This window comes from Dreissena polymorpha, chromosome 8 (genome assembly GCF_020536995.1).
Source record: "Dreissena polymorpha isolate Duluth1 chromosome 8, UMN_Dpol_1.0, whole genome shotgun sequence".
Lineage (NCBI taxonomy): Eukaryota > Metazoa > Mollusca > Bivalvia > Myida > Dreissenidae > Dreissena > Dreissena polymorpha.
Genome location: NC_068362.1, coordinates 33,868,053 through 33,889,366, shown reverse-complemented (window position 1 = coordinate 33,889,366; position 21,314 = coordinate 33,868,053). Strand labels below are relative to the sequence as shown.

The window sequence follows — 21,314 nt, the reverse complement described above, 5'->3', positions numbered from 1 at the left end:
TTTATGGTCCATTTTTGTTTATTTTGTTCTGTTTTGTTTTCGAAATAAAAACCGAAAGTTTGGAGAAAATAATGGAATACGAAAACATCAAATGCTATCAAATGCTCGTGGTCTACTCACGGTCAATTCATTCATCGTGGGCTCAGGTCCTAGTTATACATGAACCCCGGGTATTCTTAGGTAAAAATAATACGCTTTTAGGAAGCCGGTTATACTCTGAGGAACTTTTTAAGAATATTGTCCGATCCCCGGGTTCTTAGTAGCTTACTAATACCCGGGATACTTTTTATTGGTGCTTGATCTGACAATTACGAATCGAGCTTTACTAGCCGAGTATAGTCTATTTTCTGGCAATTTCAGCCATTTTCTTTGTCTGATTACAAATATAAAAAAAAATTCATAACTGATCGGACTCAAACAAAACCAAGTATGCGTCATAAAAGATAAGTTTATGCGTTCGATATGAAAACCGGGCTTAATGCATGTGCGTAAATTGTCATCCCAGATAAGCCTGTGCAGTCCGCACAGGCTAATCAGGGACGACACTTTCCGCGTTTATGGTATTGTTAGTTTCAAGGAAGTCCCTCCTTACCGAAAATCAAGTTTATGAGGAAAGTGTCGTCCCTGATTAGCCTGTGCGGACTGCACAGGCTAATCTGGGATGACACTTTACGCACATGCATTAAGCCCAGTTTTCTCAGAACAAGGCTCCGTTTATGCGTTCGACATGAAAACTTCAACCTCTCGCCAAGCCTCATGGCTTAAGTTTTTTAAGCCGATGTAAATAAACTGATCTGCATTCAATACCAACCTATTTTGTATGTGCTTTTCATTGAGCTTTTATTTCGCAAAGAATAAAAACGCTGTCTTCCCTGAATGACATTCACTCAGGCGTGTAAATACGTAAAACAGACCAGGAAGGAGAAACGGTCGTTGAGATTCACTTTTGAACACGCCGGAATGGACCAATAATAATTGTTTTCTTATTTTCTATATTTAACGTCTTTTAGAATTAAAAAAAATCGTTAAAATTAAAACCAAATTGTAACAAAATATATTCCGCTGTTCGTGTGCGCGTTTTGGTTCCGACAAGGAAGGAGAAACGGTTCTTTAGATTTACGTTTGAACACGGCGGAATGGACCAAAGGTATTTAATAACCGTACTTATTTTCTATCTTTACCGGATTTGAATATAGAAAATTAATGAAACAAATGTCATGCCGCTGTTCGTGTGTGCGTGCGCGTGTTTTTATTGCAGTTACGTGCATTTACTTTCGTTTCAATTCTATAAAAAGTATGCCAATAATAAGAAACATATATCTTAAAGTATCATAACACGACTTGCTTCGGTCAATACAAATAATGTCACGTTTATTACATCATATATGCCGGTAAGTAATATTTCTCGTCATAGCGCAGGGTTCACATAAATATATTAGTGTAACAAATTGCCAAAATGGGTGGCATTATTATACTTTTTATCATTTCAATTTTAACTAGAAAGGGCGCGGCCACGCCGCATGTTTGGTGAATAAATGAAGAAGTTATGTTAAAACACAATTTTGGGTGGGCGTGGTCTATGTGAGCGGGGAGCCCCAGGGTTGGTAATGGGGCCATGCATAGTTTTTTTCGTACCCAAAATTTTCGTACCCACATTTTTTTCGTACCCATACGTGACAAATGTGGGTAGGTCTATGTGGGCGGGCGCCCAAGGGTTGGTAATGGGGCCATGTAAAGTTTTTTTTCGAACCCACATTTTTTTGTTCGAACTCATATATGAAAAATTGGGACGAACATTTTGGGTACGAAAAAACTTATGCCCAAAAAATGGGAACGGAAACAAATTTGGGTACGAAAACAAATTTGGGTAGGAAAAAAATAGGGTACGAAAAAAATTTGGGTATGAAAAACAAATGGTCAGGAAAAACAATTGGGTACGAAAAAATTTGGGTACGAAAAAATTGGGTACGAATTTTTAAGTGAATCGGTGTAAAATGAAGAAGTTATAGTAAAAGACAATTTTGGGTGGGTGTGGCCTATGTGGGCGGGGCCCTGGGGTGGGTAAGGTGGACATGGATGGTCGAGATAGATCGTGTAGTCATAAGAGATGTTTAGTATTAATTCTAAGTCAATTGGTGAATAAATGAAGATGCATAGTTAAGATTGACCGTATTGTCATAAGAGATATTCAGTATCAATTTGAAGTAAATCGGTGTATAAATGAAGAAGTTAAATTTAAATAACCTAAACTAGAGTGTTAACAACGTTTTACTATAGCCGTATAAGGAAAACCACCCCTGCCTCCCATAATTATCTTTTGACCCAGGGGTAAGATCAAAATTCCAAATAGTTCACCGTCGAACCTATGCTCATAGCTTCCATGTGTGTAAGTTTCAAGGTTCTAGTGCTAATAGTGTAGGAGGAGATAGTGGCCAGGACGGACGGATGGAACGCGGAGATAACTTTGAAAAGCGTGGGGATAAAAAACACGAAAACGATCCAAAATACCACCCACGGTAATTTCACGCATTAAACGGTTGTTTTAGTATATTATGGCGGTTGATTATCTGAGTGAAACGTGAAACAAGTTTTTTCGCCATCAACGTACATGTTTTGTGTTTAATTTACTCATGAAGCTTTTAACATGCACGTTCTATAAACTATTTTTGGCCAATCGTGTTTCTAAGACATCACCTCGGAAACGCCCCACCGTCGCAGTCCTTTCGTGGAGGAAGGCCCCCCGCTGCAGCGCCGGAGAGACACCAAGGGTCTCAGTACCCCGAGCCGTATCCCTTAACCAAATATGCGGCGTCCTCGGTTGCTATGGGGACCCGTGGTAAGGACGAGTACGGCGGACAACTCCAAGAACAAATGCAGTTACAGAGGTCGAAGGAAGGTTGGTGGCCTATTTTGTATTAAAACTGACAAATTGTCAATTTGACACTGAGATGACACATTTTTCAGTTTATATTTTAGTGCTAAATGAAAACACAAGGTAGCATACTTTTTTAAGTTGTTGTATTTTAAACTATAAGACACACAACCTGTAGACAAACAGCCGTGAAAGGTGTTTTGAGAGATCCAGAAAGAAATGAACTTTAAATGACATAACATTTCAATTTTAAGTATAAGCTGTTAAGGAAAAAGTCTACATATTAATACGAGTTTGACAATCGAGGAGTCGCGATAGCCTGTTTGGTTAGCTCAGTGGTTAAAATAAGTGCTTCTCACATAGGCGATCCGGGTTCAAATCACGCTCCCAGCATAACATGACTTTGGTTGGTGCTCACCATACCAGACAGGTGGAGCTTCCTCCGGGTACTCCAGCTATCCCCCACAACACATGTTGCTATAAAACTTAACCATCTTTCTGTTAAAATAAAATTGCTAACATTTGCTGCTTCAATTGAACATTCGTCTCAAGTTGTGTGCGTCAAATAAGTTAGTTGGTAGGATTGCTTGGACATACGCCGGATCTTCACACGATGAAGGCGTGGCAGGACCACACATCTTCAAAATACACATCTTCCAATAATGACATATACCACAACTGATTTTTTAAAGGGGATTTTTACGTAAAATACCTATTTAAAATATCAACTATTTTAAGAGCTATGTAGACATATAGCCATTTTATTTGGCGCCCTTATATAAACTACAGCTAGTAAGCAGATGGTGTATTCCGTCTTCGGCAACTTCCTTGCCATCCTAGAGGAGTACGAGGCACGCCAGTCTCCACATAGGAACATCCGGCGCTCCGATATTGCCATAGCCGATCAGTCACGGAAGACCGACGAAGACGTGAGTTAGAAACGAAGTCTTGAAGTACAACTCATTTTTTAATAAATGAACTTTCAGATACTATGAAGAAATGCCAATAGGAGAATTGACAAATTTTTACTTTTTTAATATCCTTCGTTAGTATAATTACACCAAGAACTTGCAAATGCCAAGTACATAATCATATCTGGACTTAGTATTGCCTTGAGGCGCGGTCTCAGCGTAGAGCTGTGTCGTTCATCTTTATTATGAATTGAATGTCATAAATCTATGCGTTATATCGAATCGGTGTCCGTTTCAATTTAGGCGCGGCCACTGTATCACTTTGTGCGCGGTTTCTGTTTTAGATTGAGAGTATCGTGGAGACCCAGTTGTTGTTGTTCGAGACCCAGTTCCGGTCATGTAACAGCGATGCGCGCTACGAGGTTAAAGAACAACTCAAATGGAAAGCTATCCAGGTAAGTCACTGGAAACAAGTACGTTGAATTACACTGATTTACCCAGCAATGTTCACACTTCATTTCTGCGATGCAATATAGTCGTTTGCTAACCTTTATTAAAACTAACCTTGTTGTAATATCAGACCTCAACTGCATCTATAACGCTAGATAAGACCAGTATATGATGTTGAGGTAAATGGTTATTTCCAGTCAGCAATTGATACTGAGCGTTAAACAACAAAACTATTTAACGCCACTGAATTCAGATGCTCACATCTGCAATTACTTTTTGTACAACTCTCGTTCTGTGGTCGTTTTATTACTGGAGGAGGACGTCGGCAAGTCGGCGTACGGCATACACCTAAGACAGCATATGCAGTCGTTTGTGTCAAACATTACATAGGTCGCGTTCTGAGAAAGCAGATCTTAATGTATGTGCGTCCAAGATTAGCCTGTGCAGTCCGCGCATAGTGGCGTCCCAGATTAGCATGTAGAGTCCGCTTGTAATGACGTCCCATATTAGACTGCAGTCCGCGTAAAGTGACGTCTCAGATTAGCCTGTGCATTCCGCGTGAAGTGACGTCCCAGATTAGCCTGTGCGGTCCGCGAAGTGTTGTCTCAGATAAACCTGTGCAGTCCGCGTAAAGTGACGTCTCAGATTAGCCTGTGCATTCCGCGTGAAGTGACGTCCCAGATTAGCCTGTGCGGTCCGCGTAGTGTTGTCTCAGATAAACCTGTGCAGTCCGCGTATAGTGACGTCTCAGATTAGCCTGTGCAGTCCGCGTTTAGCGCCGTAACAGATTGGCATGTGGAGTCCGCGTATGGTGACGTGCCAGATTAGCCTGTGTAGTCCGTGTAAAGTGACATATCAGATTAGCCTGTGCAGTCCGCACTCGATAATCATGGATGACACTTTCCGCCTTAACTGAATTTTATCAAAAGAAAATACCACATTAGAACAAAAAATCTAATAGAACCGAAAAGTGTCGGCCCTGATTAAGCTGCGCGAACCACATAGGCTTACCTGGGCCGACACATACATACGTGCAATAAGACCCGTTTTCCAAGCGAAGGGCACTGTTTTGTCAAGTGTGACCCATTTCAGTGGAGCGCCGTGCGTGCAGAACAAGGCTGCAGTATGCGCCAGGTGGACGTGTTCATCGCCCAATTGTACGAGATACTGGAGAATAACCGTACTACGCATGCGCACACATCTAGACCCAAGTATGAATCTGTACTAGTTGTATACGTAAAGTATTCACGCGATCCTTTAAGAGTTTATTGTATGTATGCACACGTATCTTAACTTGTTGTCTATAAAACGCATATGCATTACTGGTTGTGTTTTATTTGTATACATGTATGCAAAATCTGTATGCGTTTTATGTTATAATTATTGGCATTTATCTTTAAATGCTGTTAATTTACATGCACTTTTATATTTTCTTGTTGTTTATTTTAAGAATACCGTAACCACGTAACTTTATTTACAATTATTTGTAGCATGCATATGTATTCTAAAGTTACAATATCAATGTATTTTTGATTTGTTTGTCGATGTGCTGAATTTATGTCTAAGCTTCTTTCGTTTGAATTACATTTGGCCAAAAACCATGTGGAATGCTTTAAAAGAATACAAAATACACTAACACTCTTTCAGTTTACCAATAACACAAAACGTTCAAAAATATATATTCTATCAATCTGCTGCTGTATTTTCAAAACGTAAGATTTTAAAAGCGGTAATAGATTGGAAGGAGACCTTAACGTTTTCACATACAGCCCATCGGGCAGACGGAAGAAAATCTCAACCCGTGTTCACAAACTGTCTAAAACTTAGCTTAATTCGTGCATTTTACTCAGAATCTCATAATTAACTTTCCGGCTATTTATTGAATCGATATTCATAAGCTCTACGCTCTATAAAGAACAACCAAACGGGGTGGGCTAATTCTGGTTACACAAACAATTATGGTGTACGAACTGGTCCAAAACTATTCTAAACCGTCCGGTACGGTTTATAAACCGTCCGGGACGGTTATTTTTTAACCGTCCCGGACGGTTTACTAAACTGTATCGGGCAGTTACATAATTTTGAACCGCCCGTGCGTCTGTGAACCGTAACAGGCGATTTATTTTTTGTGGATAACAAAACCGTCCGATACAGTTAAGGAAACCGTCCGAGACGGTTTTCTGGCGTAAATTATAGTACGGCATAGGTTTTGAAGAGGAGTCAAATAAAAAAGTATTTCTTTAACTAATTCAGAACATTTTCAATCTCGGCTTTGCTTGTGGTATTTTTGTCAATTGCTTACTTGAAAAAGTATTATTGTAAAAGATGAAATTCGTTACCTATGTCAGAAATACTTTATCCGCACGAACGATCCAACACTTTCTTAAACCGTCCCGGACGGTTTGTAAACTGTCCGGGATGGTTTACAAACCGTCCGGGATGGTTTATAAACCGTCCGGGACGGTTAAGAATAGTTTTGGACCAGTTCGTACACCATAAACAACTCAGGGTTAAATGTATTGGTCTACCCACAGGCCGACAATCAGTGAGGCGACAATCCGCTCAAACCTGCCACACATAATGGCGGGAAAACACGAACAAGTGACGCTGGACTCGGCGTTCAAGGCTGACACGTCACGTGCCGCGGAGTGCCCTCGTGTCAGGAAACCCGTTGACTACGACGCCCTAGTTCTTGGTAATGTTAGGGAGACGGAAAAATACAACGGGCGAGGCATGGTCAGGGGTGATAACCCCCAAAAAGGGTTAGGGTAAGGGTTAGGGGTCGGGTTAGGGTTGGGTTTAGGCTAACCCAAACCCTAACCCGACCCCTAACACTAACCCAAACCTTCTAACCCCCCCCTTGCGCAATACCATACCATGCCTCGCCCGTTGTAGTTTTCCGTCTCCCGTGATAATAAGGATATACTCCTCTCAAAACTATTGGAATTATCACCGCCATGAATTTTAATGATTGATGGCAAAACCGGTCAATAATGTACCTAACGATTTAAATTTAGTTGAGCCTGACATTCTTTTGTTGCATAGTTTTTAAGTTTTAACATGGTTCAATACATTTTAAACGACATATGTATAATAAGGCTGAAAAATAAGAAAGACAATGTCAGTGCTTAAAAGAACTTAGTCAAGCAATTTTATACATCATACCGCTTTCCGATGAAAAGTCATCCAGTTTTATGTTTATCACAGGAACGAAGCGAATTGGTAACGCCATTCCGAGTCTCATGCCAGCTCTGAGCAGATTCATCGACAAAAATCCGGATAAGTTTACAAGTTTACAGTAGATGTAATGCAGTTACAGACAGAATGTGAACACTAAATAGTATTCAGGTTATCATAATCAGCGCTACTGATTACCTGCTGTCAGAATGTGTTACTATTGGATAAATTTTTTAGTGGTCATGTACTCATTAAAATGATAAAGAATATTACAGTTATATGCATGATGTCGATATACTTAAATCACAGTTAAAAGAAAATATTGTAGTGTCATCCGTAATTATTATTCAAAGTGAAAATATGCATTTCAAAACGGATTTTAATTATGCTATTATGGAGAATAGGCGTTTAGAAAAATCTTAAGTTTTAACAGACCCCAAAGTAGAATAACATGCACAATTAGTGTTCAGAATAAGTACATATACTTTGAAATAATAAATTATCTAGAATAAATCGTTACTGGTTTATGTATTTTATAGGTAGTAATATACATAAAGTCTTAACACACTGTCTGGAAATACCAGTGTTAACATCGTCGTGCGTTGAGACCGTTGCAACGGGTTAAAATCACAGACCAAATATGAATAAGTTCATAAAATGCATATGAAACATGATATCAAAAAGGGTTATAGAGCTTTCGAATGGCTGGTGTGTTATACCGGTTGGTTGGTTAAAACACATTTCAAATCAATAGATACTAGCAGTTGTTCGTTATTTCTAAAAACGTTTGGGAGTGAGCTGGAAATCTCTTTAAGCCTGGGCAAAAATTTGCCACTGGCTCCGCCACTGTTTAACGCTATCAAATCTCGCCAAAGTTTAAATAAACTAATTGAATGAAAATCGGTATTCAATAAACTGTTTCGCATCGATTTTTACCAATTTCTACCGGAAGTTACGTGCTGGCAAATCTCTAAGAAAACCCGGTCTGAATAACTTCCGGGTTATTTTAAGCTCAGATTTCCGAAAATCGTTCCTCTTCTATTCATGAATTCTTCTTATTTTCTATGAAGCATGCCGGTTCCTCTTCTATTCAAACAGTGCTTTGCTATTTAGTCTGCTGTTTGTGTAATAGTTTAGCAATATTTTGAGTACGGTATACTCATATTTAACGAGTACAACGTGCAGCAACAGCTAAGCGTATTTATTTAACAGACATTCGATGTGCTGTATGCTTAAGACATAAAGCTTGTGTCGACCAAATGTATTTATCAAATACCGTCATGCACACCATTTTTTAACAAGAACTCTGCGACTGACAAGTAAATTTTAATAAACAGATACATTAAGATTAATAATTTAGTTATACAGGGGACATCACTCAAGGAACCTATCACCCAGGAAGTTATGCTTTTATATGATAATTTTGTTTTAGGATATAATGAAAATATCGGTACTGCCTTCCTACTCTTGATGTTGGAATGACCTATATCAGATGTTCCGTCCATGATCTCTAGAATTTTACTACACACAATCCTAGTATGACAACGACTATATTTGACCTTTGACCCTTTATGTGACATCGACCTATGGATTTGTCTCTTGCGTCAAAGAATGCTTGTCACTAAGAAACTGAAAAGTTCTTTGAAAACCCATCCATGCTTGACATAGTTACCTACTGATAGGATGCATTTCTTACATTGGACCTTCGATCATTCATTGTGGCCATGACCTTTGATTAAGAAAGCCTGGCTCTTATACATTACAATCTGACCCAAAACGCCAAGTTATTTACAATTCCATACATGCTGGTTACAGTGCTTGTGTCGAATTCATTTTATTTGACCTTGGACATTGAATTTTGATCTTGACATTTGAAAAGAAGACTGATCCTTCATTGTGAAATGTGATAATGTATATCAATGCTGGCAAATAGTTTCAAATCCGGAAACAGTCCTATCGTTTATATATTATAGATAACCTTTAATGATGACCTTGACTGTAAAGGCCTGGTTCTTGCACATGACACTGACAAACTCCTGACATTTATCTAATTCTATTTATGTTTATGACTTCTGCACAGTTTTTTTAACATCATTCCACTGTGCACACAAATATGATCAGGACAATATATGAGTCGTGTTCTGAAAAGACTGGGCATAATGCATGTGCATAAAGTGTTTTCCCAGATTAGCCTATGCAGTCCGCACAGGCTAATCAGGGACGACACTTTCCGCCTAAACTTGATTTTCGGTAAGGAGGGACTTCCTTGAAACTAAAAATACCATAAAAGTGGAAAGTGTTCTCCCTGATAAGCCTGTGCTGACTGCACAGGCTAATCTGGTATGACACTTAACGCACGTGCATTAAGCCCAGTTTTCTCAGAACATGGCTCATATGATCCTCTGTTACATCCGCTAAGACGTTCCCATAATAGTACAACCATTTTCAACTGTGCATTAAAAAAGAAGTCCAGTTCACATATAACATTCTATTATTATAAACATTATTTTATAAATATGTAATATATGGTAAAGTATTAAACCATTATGGTAACTTCTTGTAAAGAAGAGTAAAAAGTAGTAGTTTTACTAATCTTTATCCTCAGTTCCAAGGAGTTGATTCATTATGTGTTCTTTATTTATCATATTACATTTTCGATTCATTTCTTAGTTCAAATGGGCATTTAATGATTATGATCACCAGTTTGTGGAAAAAATTCATAAGAAATAACATTGCCTGAAGAACAATATAAAGATTAAAGCACAAAATATATACAAGCATATGCATCATCACTACAAACAGTAAATTCAAAACCATCTCTCAATCTTTGTACACAGTCGAGGGGTATTTATCAACTCAATTATAGATTTTGTATATATATTTATCACATGCTATACCCTGTTTCCCATGTAATACAACCATTACATATTTTTTATATTACACATGTGTAATACAACATTTTTAAGCATTTTCATTGGCTTAGTTTTCGTTTATTGACCAATCGGATTTTGTTATCTTGCTGAAATGACGTTGTAACGTCAAATGACGTCACGAAATGTTAACAACATTCGGGATTAATCATTATGTTTGCATACATATTTATTTAATTTGCTCATTTAAAAGCATGTGATAAAAAAAGATCTGACACTCATTGTCATATCATACCATATTTTATTAAACTCGTCCAGGAAATTCGTTAGTAAGCTCGCCAAAGGCTCGCTAACAAACAAAATTTCTGAAATCGTTTAATAAAATATGGTATGATATGACAACTCGTCCCAGATCCTATATATATATATATATATATATATATATTCACACATATGACCAGTTACGGGGTCTCTGATTTAGACATAGGTCATGGGGTTCCCACTTTAAACACGTGTATCTCCATACCCTTTTTTATCCGATATTAACACGAATTAAGGTATATAAGGGTACCTTATATATTGTTATTTATGAACACGCCATTTATTTAACGTCTTATACAAGGAATATATATAGCGAACTTATTTGCGAGGTATATACAATTTCAATTTCAGACGTGATTGTGGTTTTCGATTTAAGACCTTATTGTGAGATTTGATTGCATTACCTCCCCTACACCCCCCTCATAGTTATTAAAGGAGCCTAGATTGCGGGGTTGTATATAGACCCCGTTTTTTTTATTGACCTCGTAAGTACAGTCTGAAAACTACAGAGACCGCGTAACTGGCACTATGTATTGGTATATATATATATATATATATATATATATATATATATATATATATATATATATATATATATATATAAGGTATAATATAGATATTTCATTTTGTGTACACATATATGGTCTGTTAGTCTCTTCTGGTTGTTTAAGTCACATCTTCAGCTCTCAGTTATTACCCGCACACCCTCAGTTATTTTCTGAACGCCATTTTTTCGACTCCTCGTTGTACTTGCCAAACCAGTCAAGGAGAGATGGTAGAGGTGCCATAATCACTATCATCAGTATAATCATGTAGGCCTTTCTGTTCTGTAATATACAAATAAGCTACGATTCTAATTTAACTATTGACTGAATAAATATTGCAAAACACAGTCTTTGCAAACAAGAACATAAAGGATTCATGGAAAATCGGGACGCTTTATGTAAATATACCATTAACAGTAATTGGAGGTAAAGAAATAAAAAATATGACACAAATATCCTTGGTGATGCTGATAAACATTTACCAACAACATTATTTACAAGAGGGCCTTGATTACACCTAAGCGCTCACCTGAGTACACAGACACCCATAATTTAAAACTGGAGATGGTGATCTAAATTTGAAAAAAACTTGACCCAGATTCAAAGATGGCCTCATATTTAGGAGATAAAAAACAACATTCTTAACAAGTTTCATCAAAAGTGAGTTAAAATTGTGGCCTCTAAAAAATAGGTAACAAGGATTTTTAAAGATTTGCCTTGTGTTTGGACGCATGTGATCAAGATTTAATATCAGCCTTAATATTGTCAAGGAAACCATTCTGACCAAGTTTCAAAAAGATTGAGTCATAAATGTTGCCTCTAGTAACAGGTTTGTCTAAGATTTGACCTAATTTTTGGAAACACAAGAACAAGATTTGAACTTGGCCTTGATATTGTATAGATATACATTATATACATTTTTACAACTTTTTATGAAGATGTGGCCTCTAAAGTGGTAGCAAGCCAAAAGTTGACGATGCACATTGCATGAAGCCGAACAACAGTCAATCATCACCCCAATAGAACACCTTGGGTTTTTTTTGCACTCAGGTGAGCTAAAAATGTTGGAACAAATCAATTCAACTGTAACATGCAAGTAATCAAAATATTGTGTTGCAATATGAATTGCATAAGAAAACACACAATTGAATGGGTATTTACAATGACCTTGGACATAAAGTCTACCGGTAACCTTAAAGCTAAGGTCATTTTACAGACACTGATGCCCCCCACAACAGCGCTTAGACACAGATAAATCACTGAGTCTGAAAAAGAAGACTTGCTTACAAGAGTATTTGTATCTAAATACATGTATACTTAACCTTGTACAAGAAAACCAGTAATGGCCATAATTCTGTGAATATTTTGAGCAGGCTAACTTCATAACGATCATCTTCACATGAAGGTCATTAATCTGTGAAAGTTTGACTGCGATCAAAAGAGAAGTCTAAGATTGAGCACAACCAATTTTGAGGACTGAATTCAATAGTTGAAATAAAGGATCACAATTCTGCCATGTGTTCGCAGTCGAAAAATCATTTCTTATGATAACATAAAACATACATATTAAGGTCATTCAGTTGTGAAAGTTTGAGCAAATTCATTATTAAAGAAGTTAAACAGTGTTGAAAACATGACTTTGGGACTATATATCCTGTAGCAAAAAAACAGGCAAAGGGCCATAATTCTGGCAAATTCTAAACCAATGAAAATTTTATTTTCCACAAACATCTATACATTAAGCTAATTGTGATGTAAAAAAGGGATTTTTAAAGCAAAAGGACCCTATCCCACAAGCAATTTTTCCAATTTTTAATAAAATATATTGTTTATTTAAAAGAAACAAATAAAAAAAAAACTTCTTTGATAATTTATTTCCATTTAAAGAATCATTTGATGATTGAGATTTAAACTAGAAATCAAACAAAGGATACCATGTCACGATGTATTGTAGGGAGCATTTTTGCCAAGGCAAACTGTGGAATACTGCGTACAAGACCAAAACGAGTTCTCCAAAGAATAAATTACACATTGGAAACAATACAATATTTCAAGTCAGGATCAATGACAATTTTTGAATTAATTAAAGCAGAATTGAAACAATATGTGGAATATACCAAGTGCTTACTATTGGCATATTGCAGCATTTTAATTTATAACACACAATCATGGCAACATGCCATATAAAAACAGTAAATATAATGCAAAGAAATAGGGATGCCCATGGTTGCTTTTAAATTACAGAATACCAAAACATACAGCAATACTTTAGACTAAATAATGCCTTGTTAAATGTATGGTTACACAAAAGATTTATTAAGTCCAACCTTATTTAGCTGTGAAGTTTGAGCAAGATTCAGAGATAAAGAGGAGTGCAAAAACACATGGACAAGTGCTAATCAGAATGTCTCCCCAAAATAAACTAGAAATGGCGCGGCAGAGGCCGACGCGTATCCCCACGCCGCATGTTTGACCAAACGGCGCCCAAGGGTTGGTAATGGGGCCATGCATAGTTGAGATTGACCGTATTGTCATAAGAGAAATTCAGTATCAATTAGAAGTGTATCGGTGTAGAAATGAAGAAGTTATAGTTAAAGGCAATTTTGGGTGGGTGTGGCCTATGTGGGCGGGGCGCCCCAGGGTTGGCAATGGGGCCATGCATAGTTGATTTTGAATGTATTGTCATAAGAGAAGTTCAGTATCAATAAGAAGTGAATCGGTGTAGAAATGAAAAAATTATAGTAAAAGGCAATTTTGGGTGGGTGTGGCCTATGTGGGCAGGGCGCCCCAGGGTTGGTAATGGGGTCATGCATAGTTGAGATTGACCGTATTGTCATAAGAGAAGTTCAGTATCAATTAGAAGTGAATCGGTGTAGAAATGAAGATATTATAGTATAAGGCAATTTTGGGTGGGTGTGGCCTATGTGGGCAGGGTGCCCCAGGGATGGTAATGGGGCCATGCATAGTTGAGATTGACCGTATTGTCATAAGAGAATTTCAGTATCAATTTGAAGTGAATCCATGTAGAATTGAAGAAATTATAGTAAAAGGCAATTTTGGGTGGGTGTGGTCTACGTGGGTTGGGTGCCCCAGGATTGGTAATGGGGCCATGCATAGTTGAGATTGACCGTATTGTCAAAAGAGAACTTCAGTATCAATTTGAAGTGAATCGGTGTAGAAATGAAGAAATTGTTGTAAAAGGAAATTTTGGATGGGCGTGGTTAAGGGTGTCACGTTTAAACGGTCGCGTTTCGTGTTTTGCTGAAAAACGTTTACCAAAACAGTGAACGTTTAAACGACAGTCAATATCATTATTATAAATATTTGGGTGCGAATAACGTAGCCGACTAGCCGTACGAAGTATATCGATGACAACTTGCGAAACCGGGTACTTGCGGTAAATCCTGGCTACTGAATTCGGCAATAATTTATTTCTGATTGGTTAGCGGATGGCACAGACATGAACGGAAACGAATGGAAAATCTTCCCTACTTTCCGAAAATCTTACAACTTGGCAACGAAACAGTGCACGAAACAGTGCATATGCCACCATCTTGAAATATTTTAAGAGATTGATTAGCCAAGTCAAACACTGCGGTAGCATGTTGAAAAGCAATATTTTAACCAAATTATATATTGATTACGTTTTTGCTAGTTCAGTGCTCCAGCTAGGCCTAAATCGAAGGGCGCCGCGCCCTGCCCTCCCGAACCTCCGCCCCGCGCCCCCGAACCTCCGCCCTGCCCCCATCATTATTCATAAATCTCTTATTACATTGTAATTACTTTAATCCTCATTGTAGACATTATATTTAAATGGTTTAATAATAATGGGAATAATACAATTATTTATAACATATAAATTAACATGCAATAGGAAGCATTCCAGAAACACCCGCGCGCTCGTACGTGCCCCTTTAACAAAATACTGCGCGTCGAAAGTGCCCTTTTGACAAATTACTACGCATCGAAAGTGCCCTTTTGACAAAAAAGCCCCCCCTGCCCTTTTCAAATCCTAGCTGGAGCACTGCTAGTTAACTGGTTTTTCATTTTCTGCGGTCAAACGATATACCCATTGTATTTCATATGCAAAATACGTGCATTTGTTTCGGAGTGTTGTTTTCGGAAAACGTATTTTTCATTGATTTTACATTATTTTCGACATTCTTTAAATTGTTTTTATAGAATGACGAATACACATGTGGTGATTCGGATGCTCTGTTTTATAATATTTTATGGTTTTAATATTACGTCATTGCGCGAATGGGATATGCACCGAATATTACTTCCAAAAATAAAATACTATTTTTCGGTTTGGAAATGCGATGGTATTGATGCTTTTAAAAAGGACATAGGGATACCGTTTAAACGGTAACGTTTCGTTTATTCCATTTCGTTTAAACGTTTAGAAAAATCTGTAAACGTGACACCCTTAGGCGTGGTCTATGTGGGCGGGGCACCCCAGGGTTGGTAATGGGGCCATGCATAGTTGAGATTGACCGTATTGTCATAAGAGATGTTCAGTATCAATTTGAAGTAAATCGGTGTAGAAATAAAGAAGTTAATGTAAAATTACATAAAAAAAATGAGTGAAAGTCTCTGACCTGGCCCCACCCCAATCCGCATAACTTTTGACCCAGGGGTCAGATCAAAATTCCAAATAGTGCAGGGTCCCACATATGCTCAAAGCTACCATGTGTGTAAGTTTCAAGGTTCTAGTGCTTATAGTGTAGGAAGAGATAGTGGCCAGGACAGACAAACAGACGGAGGAGATAACCACAATATCCCCACACTTTTCAAAAAGCGTGGGGATAAAAATCACCACACTGTAAACAAAAAAAGTTTACCTTCCGATAAAATGTGCTGAGGTCTGGTATTATTCTCTAAAGTGTTGGTACTCGTGTCCGACCAAAAAAAATATGTAAAACTTTGTTTTTGTTAAAAATAGAAACAAAACTAGGAAGGTTCAAAGAAACAAACTAGTTTTATGTTTATTTAACTTTGATAGATTGTTTAACTATAAAATAAAACAGATTTAAGCAACCAGTCCAACTTGCTACCTTTGCAGCTGACGTTAGAATTTTAGAATACTGTCAAATATCATAAGGCTTTCTTCACTTTTAATTAAAAGATTCACCATATGTTTAAATAGATCAAGTTTAAATTGAGTTGTCATTTTATTGTATTTAGAATTGTTATACATTGCGAACCTCATAATGATAAAAATAATCTATCATATATATAATGTAGCCTGCAACACAGTAATCTGGCGGTACTTAAGGTATATTCACTTGCGTATAGAAACCATCTTCATATATCAAATAAATGATTTAAAGGAAAATCATATTCATCTTAACTTTATTGGATAATTGCCTTTTTATGACGAAAATCCTTCAATATTAACTGCTGTAGAAACAAAAACAACAACACTGTCCGCCATTATTGCTTATTTCTTTTGCCCAGTAGATTTGCCGTAAGTAGGTTAACCATCACTATTCACTAATATTAAATTAAACATGAATAAACAAAGATCTGATATACAATTCAGAGTAACAATCAATAATGTATATAACAATTTAAATATATGGAATTTTAGACATCAAATAAAATAACACAGTTATTTTCAAGCACTGTCTGATTTTATTCGTTAAGAAAATCAATTACATTATAAAAATTGAAATATTGTTCGAGTCCGAGTGTTGTGACATTTAATTACCAAAAATCGATTCATATTGGCAGCAAAGATGTTTTCTGTCAGACTTGACAAGTAGGTCACGCAGGATTGTTAATAAACAAAATCCAGAGGGCGCTAATGAAATACTGCGATATAACCCGATCCGCGAGTTAAACGGGTTCGAATATATTCTCTATTGTTTGGTTAAACAAGAACAAGGTCCGGTAAAATCTGGTGAGGTCTGGTTAATATTAAAAGTTATCAGACATCATGTCCTGTAAGATTGTTGTGTGTTTCCATGGGCTGCTGTAAGTATGAACTTGAAGTTAAACCTCAATGACGTAATCGACATTTTTTATTTGAGCAATACAATTACATCTATTGGAAGTTTCTTGTAATCCTCCGGTGGAACATCCGAAAATTGTGCATTCCTGTTAAAGTTGAGTTTGTTTCGATATATTTCTTGTCGCAAACGACATAAAACAGAAGATTTGCTTCGCACAAAAGATAACATTTGTATTATTGTTGTTGTTGTTATTTGTTGTTGTTGTTTGATCAACGTCGTCCTAACGCTTTCCTTAGATAATGCGCCACCAAACCGTTTCACTAAAGAGATATTACGCGTCTTGAATATTTCGCATAATGACATATTTGTCATCTCTCTTCTGGAATTGATATTTCCGTTTGTTCGCAAGAGATTTAATTTAACACCCCCGACTATGCTTTATGTGGATGTGGGTGATGATCGATATTAGATCACAAAGCTGACGGCCCACTAAATTCGAGAACCATAAAGCATTTAACGTGAATTTAAATAGCGAAACAGTTTGTGACACTATTTTTTTTACTTGCAGAATGTTATCAGAATCCTTTAATAAATCTAATGCGCCGTTTTCAGCTTTGTCACATTGCTGATTCCAAATCGCATAACCAGATAATAGCAATAGACCAATGGAGTGCGTTTCACTAACATAGCGTATATTTACGCAACTTTAGGTTTACGCACATAATTTACGCCGAACGTAAATTATTGCGTACGCCGTTTCACTAAAATGTGCGCAAAATTTACGCTGCGCGTTAGTGTTGTTTAGCCTGTCAGGTGCGCGCGGACGCTTGAGAAAGTCATCGTCTGCAACAGTATCTACTGTAAACAATGGACGCGAAAACGAAGGTAAAGAAAGCGAATTGGTCCAAAAACGAGTTTGAGACGCTCGTTTGCGAGTACGAGAATAAATATGACGTGCTCGAGGGTGGTCTGTCTATTTCACTCACTGGAATGGACAAACGGAAAGCATGGGAAAGCGTTATGGACGCGTAAGTGGTTTAAAGTCCCAGATTAATCATATCGTCACAAACATTTAAGAAACAAAACAAAATTTAGAAAATAAATTAGATATAAACTATTTAGTAACTGGTGATTGATCAATTTATTTGAAGCCCCTGTTTTGACATTAAACTGATACAACGTACAATTTAAGCATGTAGTGTCATTGCTAAATTAAAGATACTGTACAGTATTAAATCTGAATAGATGTATGAATTCTTCATTTTTAGAGCTTATAACTGGTGCTGGTGGTAAAAGTATAACATGTTACGAATTTTTGCTAGACTGAAATTGCATTTTTAGTGTCAACAGCACCAGCTTAATAAGCCGAACTGTGGATGAATGCAAGAAGGAGGTTAGCGACCTGAAGGTGAAGGCCCGTAAAAAAGAAAGAGCAGTATGAGCGGGGCACGGGTGGAGGACCCCCTTCAGAGGAATTGAGTCCTCTAGAAAAAAAGGTAATTTCCAAAGCGCTTATATATTCAGATTTATTTTTGTTATTTACTGAGTGTTAAATATAATTATTCTTTGTATGATAACCAGAAAATTACCTTTAAATTGTAGATGCTGGAACTCCTTCCTTTGGAATCGGTACATGGCCATGAAGATGGTTTTGATACCTTCAAGCCCAGTTCTTCAGGTATTCCATAATTCCATGAAATACCACAAGCACTGGCTGAGATTAAAGTTGTTTTGTATGCAATTGTATACATATAAAGATTAATGTTAATTGTTTAAAAGTGACATTTATATGTTATGCAATACAAATACATGGAAGTTGTTATTTATAATTGTGTTCGGTTTATGATCAATATATTGATTTATTTGCATGAGCACTGCATTTATGAAACTTAATTTATGAAATTTATATTATAGCATCAATGCATGGTCTGGGTAACTCATCCAAGTCTGCAGTAATTGGTAAGTCATATGATATATATTAATATTAATTTTTATTAACTTATTAACCAATATGTTGATGACACTATTCGGTATTTCATATATTGTCTTGTTTTGCATATACAACAGCCTACGAATAAATTTCAATAATTTATTTAAGTATATTTAATTTGCTGTCCAATACAAACTCTAATAATAAAAAGTATTGCATTATTATCATTTAATGCATACGCAAAATAGAAAAAGACATGAACACTTTAAAGCATGTCTTTCTGTTTTTATTTCCAGAATACAAGGTTGATGACAGCACGCCTGAGCTCAGTGGTAATTATTGTAGCTGTATATAAATAAGAAAAATCAAACTGGCAATATCAAAATATTCAAAAGCAAATTCGTTGAATTGATATCCCCCGCCTATATACTTCTGGACACCAAAGTGTTATATTTGACACTAAAAAAGCATTTTTTCAAGATACAAAGGGCCATAACTCTGCTTTTAACATATGGTATACAATGCCATTTGGCTTGCATCATCCTCTTATGCATATATATACTCATACCAAGTTTCAATGAAATCCGCCAAAGCACTTCCAAGATATGGCTCCGGACACAAAAGTGCCTATAGTAAAAAGCATTTTTTCAAGATACAAAGGGCCATAACTCTCTTTTTAACAGATGGTGTACAATGCCATTTGGCTTGCATCATCCTCTTATGCATATATATACTCATACCAAGTTTCAATGAAATCCGCCAAAGCACTTCCAAGATATGGCTCCAGACACAAAAGTGCCGGACAGACGGACAGCCGGACGGACGGACAACGCCAAAACAATATCCCTCCGCCTCTGGCGGGGGATAAAAAGGGTTTATTAGTTTAGTACAGTCTCATCATCATATATACAATCAAACATAAGCACAATAATAAAATGCTGCCACTCGGAAGTATCGAGTTATAACTTAAAAGAGACTTGAAAATTAAATCAACATATAAGTCATCATAATACCTCTCTTCCAAATACCATAAAGTTATATAGTCTCCACTAAAGTCTGGAAATCAGTTAACACAGCTTTGCACAATCTTAGAGTTATGAGACTTATTCGCATATATCACAGTACAGTGAAAGACTATATTACATATTACAAGTTTGATTGCCCCCACTGATCTTACTATATAATTTGCCATAAGAAATTAACCATAAAATACTGAAATCGAACATTAAGCACTATTGCGCAATGTTTAAAAAAAATGACATACAAAATCATATATCGCCTATGGTCAGACCATCTACGAACTGGTCAGTGGTGACACTCAAACACAGGGATATAACATGATTTATCAACTTTAAAAGATAATGTTAATTCATTTAAACAATAAAATTCTTAAGTATAAAAACAGTTTTCATTTTTGGTCGGAAATGACAAACACACCAATTTATTAATACTACATGAATGATGGTTTAGTACATAAGTATAATAGATAGTATAACAAACATTTAAACAGGAAATTGGTGAATACACTTAAAACTTTGAATTTAAGAGTGACTGAGTCAACTTGAAAGGTGTGTACTCATCTCCCACCTAGAACATTAGTTTACATTATACATGTAGCATTATATCATTTCACAGTATTTGTTTTGTGCCAACAAAGATCTGTAGTTACTTCGTTGCAATTTGACACATAGTTTTTACGATTCTTTCAATACTCATGTACATCTTCGCGTGCATACAAAACATTAAGCTATTCTATTTTTAAGTTACAGTTCATGAAATTGGTATTCTTTCGATTCAAAAAAAGAACGTAAACCAATGCTAGCTATACTTGACATACTGATTTAAATGTTTCGTTAAGTTTGTGAAACTTACGTGAATCACTGCTTTACATTTGAAAATTTCTTTGTTCGTTTTATTATTGAATCCTCACTGAAGTTTAAACGGATATCTGAAGAGGTTTCAAAATTGTGTATGCAGTGAAACTAGAGGTAAATTTTACGCAATTATTTTAATGTTAGAACGGCATTCTTACTATCTTACTTTGATTCGTGAAATAAACTATACGTTCACTTATTTTTCAATAGAAACTGTAATGGCAATGTAATATAACGCGATTTATTTTGCTATTGTTTTATTTAATAATATATGAAAATTTGACACTTAATAATATAAAACAACTTACCGCGTATTTTTAAATATAACGTCTGTAGCTTTTCATAGAAAGTTTATTAAGGTTCAATCATTACAGGGAAATGAACCATGTCGTAAAAGTACAGGATAG

General features: G+C 36.5%; 1 protein-coding gene and 1 long non-coding RNA gene across 2 annotated transcripts; both read left to right on the top strand.

Moving 5' to 3' along the window:
- Positions 1-949: 949 nt before the first annotated feature.
- LOC127842223 (uncharacterized) lies at positions 950-7,839 on the top strand. Its single transcript, XM_052371639.1, has 7 exons — positions 950-1,147; positions 2,688-2,896; positions 3,662-3,801; positions 4,128-4,238; positions 5,326-5,444; positions 6,768-6,928; positions 7,441-7,839. Exons 1-7 carry the CDS (start codon positions 1,137-1,139, stop codon positions 7,533-7,535), a joined length of 846 nt encoding a protein of 281 aa, XP_052227599.1. The 5' UTR covers positions 950-1,136; the 3' UTR covers positions 7,536-7,839.
- A 10,864-nt stretch (positions 7,840-18,703) lies between these two features.
- On the top strand, positions 18,704-19,367 carry LOC127842571 (uncharacterized). The gene is made up of 3 exons (XR_008031707.1): positions 18,704-18,781; positions 19,018-19,062; positions 19,330-19,367. It is a non-coding gene; the product is annotated as an uncharacterized LOC127842571 (long non-coding RNA).
- Positions 19,368-21,314: the final 1,947 nt, after the last annotated feature.

Bases quoted from the DNA above. Each gene is read 5' to 3' on its own strand.
- LOC127842223 (XM_052371639.1), top strand. The intron at 3,802-4,127 runs GTGAGTTAGAAA...TTTCTGTTTTAG, and splicing joins CACGGAAGACCGACGAAGAC to ATTGAGAGTATCGTGGAGAC. The intron at 4,239-5,325 runs GTAAGTCACTGG...GACCCATTTCAG, and splicing joins TCAAATGGAAAGCTATCCAG to TGGAGCGCCGTGCGTGCAGA.